Below are 6000 nucleotides of genomic sequence, written 5' to 3'. Positions count from 1 at the left end.
TTTTTTTTTAAATTGTACTTTAAGTTCTAGGGTACATGGGCAGATTGTGCAAGATTGTTATATAGGTATACACATGCCATGGTGGTTTGCTACATCCATCCTGCCGTCACCTACATTAGGTATTTTTCCTGATGTTATCCCTCCCCAATTCCCCAACCCCCAATGGGCCCTGGTGTGTGATGTTCCCCTCCCTGTGTCCATGTGTTCTCATTGTTCAACACCCACTTATGAATGAGAACATGTGGTGTTTGGTTTTCTGTTCTTGTGTTAGTTTGCTGACAATGATGGTTTTCATCTTTATCCATGTCCCTGCAAAGGACACGAACTTTTTTATGGCTGCATAGTATTCCATGGTGTACATGTGCCACGTTTTCTTTATCCAGTGTATCATTGATGGGCATTTGGGTCAGTTCCAAGTCTTTGCTGTTGTAAACAGTGCCGCAGTGATCATATGTATGCATGTATCTTTATAATAGAATGATTTATCATCCTTTGAGTATATACCCAGTAATGTATCCCCTGATATTTTTAAGCAACACATTTGTATTCCTAACAGTGTTTGCCTCAGGTCATATAGATAGGAGTCCACAACCTTGGGTGAGGCCCAGACTCCATTGGTTCTTTTGCTGCCGATAAACCCATCGAGTAATTGAGCCCAGGTGGTAAGTGTGAGTCGGCTCTCATGCCAGCCTCATACAAATGTTCTCATTGATAATGAATGGTTTTACAAAGTATTTTTACCTATGATCTCTTTACAACTACCCAAAGTCCTGTGATGATACCATGACTCCCCTTGGAGACTGATGAGGAAGTTGGGCTTCACACTGAGGCAGAGACTTGCCTGAGGCCGGGATCCCCTCCACATCTGCAGGTGGAACGAGTGAGCTGCCGGGTGGGAGCCGCTCCCACACCACCCCTTCATGCATACTTCTGAGCTCCCAGGGGAGGGAAGTGCAGACAGGCTTTTAGCCCCGATGGCTGAGACCCACAGGGTGACTTGGCTTTGCCAAACCCCAGACCAGGAAACAGGGGCTGTGGGAAGAGCCCAGAGAAGGTGGGGTCGAAGAGGGGACTGCCATCAGCTTGAAGAAGCGTGCTCTGGAGTTGGTGACATTCCACAGCACCTAGGAATTTGAGCCCATCTGCACAAAGCTCTGTGAGGCTGGAGACTCGCTGAGATCACAGAGCGGCAGGAACAGGGAGTGCTGTGGAAAGACAAAAACATTTTGTCCTTGAGCCTTCTCAGTCTGTGCAAGACAGGAAATTCCTCAACTCTCCCGAGGCAGCCAGCTTTCCTGACTGCTGCAGCCTAGCGAGAGAATTGAGATAGATCTATGCATTTCCAATCCTGTGCCCCCAAGCCCAGTCCCTGCGCCTTCTGCCAAAGCCCGTGGCTGCCCTCCGTCAAAGGCTGCGATGCTGAGTCTGGAGAACTGGAGAGCAGCAGGGGCCTGAGAGCCCCATCTTCCAAGGGGACCGTGGAGGGTTACCTGCTCTCACACTCAGGCTCCATGCCCTTCAACGGCACCTGCTTTGGGGGAAGTTTGCCTCCGGCCTCCTGGGCCTTCCCAGCCTCTCCCCATCCAGGTTCCCAGAGGCTGTGCTAGGAGAGTTCCACAGTAGGCCTGATTTCACTTTCAGTGGCAACGGATAAAAATTCAGTGGCCAGTGATGATGAGCATTTTTTCATATGTTTGTTGGCCTCATGTATGTCTTCTTTTGTAAAGTATCTGTTCATTTCTTTTGCCCACTTTTGAATGGGCTTGTTAGTTTTTTTCTTGTAAATCTGTTATAGTTCTTGTAAATTCTGGATATCAGCCCTTTGTCAGATGGGTAAACTGCAAAAATTTTTTCCCATTCTGTTGGTTGCCGATTCACTCTAATGACTGTTTCTTTTGCTGTGCAGAAGCTGTGGAGTTGGATTAGGTCCCATTTGTCTATTTTGACTTTTGTTGTCAATGCTTTTGGTGTTTTGGTCATGAAGTCCTTGACCCAGCAATCCCATTACTGGGTATATATCCAAAGGATTATAAATCGTTCTACTATAAGGACACGTGCACACGAATGTTCATTGCAGCACTGTTTACAATAGCATAGACCTGGAACCAACCCAAATTCCCACCGATGATAGACTGGACAGGGAAAATGTGGCACATATACCCACGGAATATTATGCAGCCATCAAAAACGATGAGTTTGTGTCCTTTGTAGGGACATGGATGAACCTGGAAACAATCATTCTCAGCAAACTGACAGAAGAGCGGAAGATCAAACACCGCATGTTCTCACTCATAGGCAGGTGTTGAACAATGAGAACACCAGGACACAGGGAGGAGAGCACTACACACTGGGGTCAGTTGGGGGAAAATAGGGGAGGGACGGTGAGCGGTGGGGAGCTGGGGAGAGATAGCAAGGGGAGAGATGCCAGATGTAGGTGATGGGGAGGAAGGCAGCAAATCACACTGCCATGTGTGTACCTATGCAACAATCTTGCATGTTCTTCACATGTACCCCAAAACCTAAAATGCAATAAAATAAAAAAATTTAAAAAAATTCAGTGGCAACTTTGGAGTTGAGACCTGCCCAGAAAACATTACATACCCTGGAAATCTCTCCATGGCTCCACTTCCTGAAGAAGGTCTAGTATTTGTGATCCTATGTTAATAACTCAAAATGCCAGCGGCCCTTTCCCTAGAAACTGAGGGTTTAAGTTAGTGATATCCTAACCCTCTCCTTCTCAACAGCTGCAACTGCCAAAAACAAAAACAAAAAAAGCTAAAATGGCATTACTGAAAGTCAGCGGACCAAGGGAAAGACCAGAGGCTGGGCAGCCATGGCTTGTCCTGCACCAGGGCCATCCCCTGTGAGACGCAAACGGCAGGGCCAGCCCCTCCACACCCGCTCCCCTTCAGCTCCTGGGAGGTGGGGGTTCCAAGAATGAGGAAAGGCTGTTTACTCACCCATCTTCACAAGAAACTGGATGGGAGTGAGCAGCCAGCCTTCCACCCTCCTCCTCAACTTGCTGATGCCCTCCCTCTCTCAGAGAAATTGATTTTTTTCTCCCAGATTTTATTGAGGTGTTACGATGTACAATAAACTACATATACTTAACGTGTTTAGTTTGATGTTTTCACATAAGTCCACACTCATGAAACCTTTGCCATGATTTTTTAAAGTGAACTTCTCATTGCCCCCCAAATGTTTCCTCATGCCCCTTTATAATCCAACACCCACATCCCCTGTCCCACGCCACTGCTGACCTGCTTTCTGTCCTTGGACTTTGCATTTTTTAGAATTTCATTGAAATGGAGTCATCTAATATGTACTCTCTCCTTGTCTTGTTTCTTCTGTGTGTGTGTGTGTGTGTGTGTGTGTGTGTGTGTGTGTGTGTCTCCCAGGCTGGAGTGCAGTGGTGTGATCATGGCACACTGCAGCCTCAACCTCCCAGGCTCAAGTGATCCTCCCACCTCAGCCTCCCAAGTAGCTGGGATTACAGCTTGGTCTCTTTCATTCAACATAATTATTGTGAGATTCGTCCCTGTTGCAGTGCCCTCAGTAGTTCATCCTTTCTTGTTGCTGAGTAGTATTCCATTGTGTGGATACATCACAATTTGTTTACTTACTCACCAGTTGATGGACATTTGGGTCATTTCTAGTTTGCAGCTATTGTGAATGAAGCTGCTCTGGAAGTTTTTGTACAAGATTTTGTATGGATATGTGCTTGCGTGTCTCTCGGGAACATACCCAGGAGTAGATGACTAGATCCTAAAGGAAGTATATGTTTAACTTTTTAAGAAACTGCTAAACTGTTTCCAGAAGGTTCTGTGCCACCTGTCATGTGTGAGAGTTGCAAGTTGCTCCACATCCTTGTCAAGACCAATTCTTGGGATGTGATGTCTTTTTATTTTTAGCTGTTCTAATAAGTGTAGTGTCTTTGGCTTTCGTAAGGTGTTTAAAGCCTCCTAGGATGGGAATGGAGCACCATATAATTATAGAAAATGATAAAGAAGCTCTTCAGTTCTGTCTTATGAGAGATACCAACATGTATTGTTAAGTTAAAAAGATGCCAATCATTTTGTATAATGTGTTTTCATTTACTTTTCTAAGAAGAAAATAAATACCTGTTTGCTTCTATATGTTACACATGTAGATCATCTGTGGCAAGATGAACAAGAAACTGAAAATATGTTGCCTCTGAGGAGAGATGCTTGGTGGCTGGGGGATTGGGTGGGAAGGAGACTTTCACACTCTTTGGTACCTTTTGAATTGTGTGCCATGTGAGTGTATCACTTATTTGAAAAATAAATGTTTTAAAAACTCACAAACTCATGCGAGCTCCTTGTTGACTCCTGGCTGTCAGGCAAGAACATAATCATTGCCAAGCTGAGAAATGGGAGGCATCTTGTTCCTAATGATCTCCAGGAACTCCAAACATTCTTTCTCTGTTAGCTGCCAGCTTCTGGTGGGAACCTGAGCATCAGCGCAGTCATGTACCAAGTGGTCATTTAGTCTGTGTTTGTTGAATGAATGCATGAATGTTCACCCCATGTTCTGTTTTCTACCACACAGAAAAGAAAAGTAGCAGGAAGAGTGAGTACCTTCTGCCCGTGGCTCCCAGCAAGCCCACTGCGCCCATCTTCCTGCAGGGCCTCTCTGATCTCAAAGTCATGGATGGAAGCCAGGTCACTATGACAGTCCAAGTGTCAGGTCTGTCTCTGCAGCTCTTTCTCAGGGATTAACATGAAGCTGGTCTCAGTTGTGTTGGGTGTTGTTCCTCGAGGACCTGCTCAGATCATTGATCCACCAGAAAATCAGATGGGACTTTCCGGCAATGGACCCAAAGAAATGGAGACTCTTGTCCTCTCTTTTCTGCCTTCTCTGGATAGGATTTTCTGGATTCATGATTAAATGGTCCAAAGAAAGGCAATGGCCATATAGCTAGAGCAGTGAGAGATTAATTGGAAAATAGAGTGTGGCCAGTGTAGCTGGAAGGTTTTGAAGACAAAACCAAATTATATGAGAACTTCTCAAATCTCGAAAGATGTTCTCAGTTGCTCTATTCAGATTTTAAGGTGAGAGGATAGAGCAGAGGTTCTTCTAAAACAGTCAGGGAAACAAGAGCAAGTGATTAGTATCCTGGTCTGAGATATCACAGTGCTTGCTAGAGGTGAGTGACAGGAGCCCAGAGAAGATCCTGGCACTCAATGGAAAACTCTGGCTGAGGAGCCAGAGTTTTCCATTGAGTGCATAAGTGGTAGTTGGCCACTGATCAGTGCCTCTGACAGTCTGAAGGTTGCTTTCCTGGTTTTTTGGTCCCCCTTGAGCTGCATAAGCAAAAAAGATGGACTGTCAGAGAACCTGTGTACTTGCCCTTTTAGGTATGCTCAGATGGACTCCCTGATCCTGCAGGCCATCCTTTGATGGTCCTAGGCAGAGGGCTGGGTCCCCTCCCCTGTCCACACTCACTGTGCTACACACTGAGTCCTTGAGTTGAAAGAGATTGGAAGTGCTCTGCACCTGCCCTCAAGGTATTTGATGTCTAACCCATGGCAGATATGCCATGCGCTCTCCTGAGCCTCTCCAGGGCCTGGTATCATACAGCCTGCCTCAGTGGCCTCCTTCAGGGCCCTTGCTCCTCTAAAGTAGAGCCTAATGGCTCAGCTCTTACATCAGAGGAAAGCTTCACAGACGCCCATGGTTTTATGCTCCAACAACCCCCTAGAAACTGCTCAGAAAAGTAGACTAGTAAAAACTGAAAATGCTATTCACCAAGAGCCACGTTTGGAAATCGTGCTCAAGCTGGTGCCTCTCTTTACCCTGGGATGACATTTGTGCGATAGCAAAATGAAATGCTACCTGAGGTCTCTTTCTGCTGAAAATTTGCAAGGGAGTTATCATTGCCTAGATCTGGGTGCACCATGTGAAGCAGTGCAGAGCAGAAAACACATTCAGTTTTGACCCAGGAGTCCAGTTACCACTTGGGATTATCAAGCAGCTTGA

The 6000-nt window shown here is 45.9% G+C and overlaps 1 protein-coding gene across 5 annotated transcripts in view; it reads left to right on the top strand.

The window, feature by feature from the left end:
* MYLK (myosin light chain kinase) overlaps positions 1-6000 on the top strand; it is a 153170-nt gene that overhangs the window by 43379 nt on the left and 103791 nt on the right. For all 5 annotated transcript variants that reach the window (XM_017508215.2, XM_017508213.2, XM_037731220.1 and 2 more), the window contains one exon: positions 4570-4707. In XM_017508215.2, coding sequence (XP_017363704.1) covers positions 4570-4707 — 138 coding nt within the window. The remainder of the gene's footprint in view (positions 1-4569; positions 4708-6000) is intronic.

Source organism: Cebus imitator, unplaced genomic scaffold (genome assembly GCF_001604975.1).
Source record: "Cebus imitator isolate Cc_AM_T3 unplaced genomic scaffold, Cebus_imitator-1.0 Scaffold387, whole genome shotgun sequence".
NCBI lineage: Eukaryota > Metazoa > Chordata > Mammalia > Primates > Cebidae > Cebus > Cebus imitator.
The sequence above is the reverse complement of the archived record's forward strand: the minus strand, read 5'-3'. Positions and strand labels throughout refer to the sequence as shown.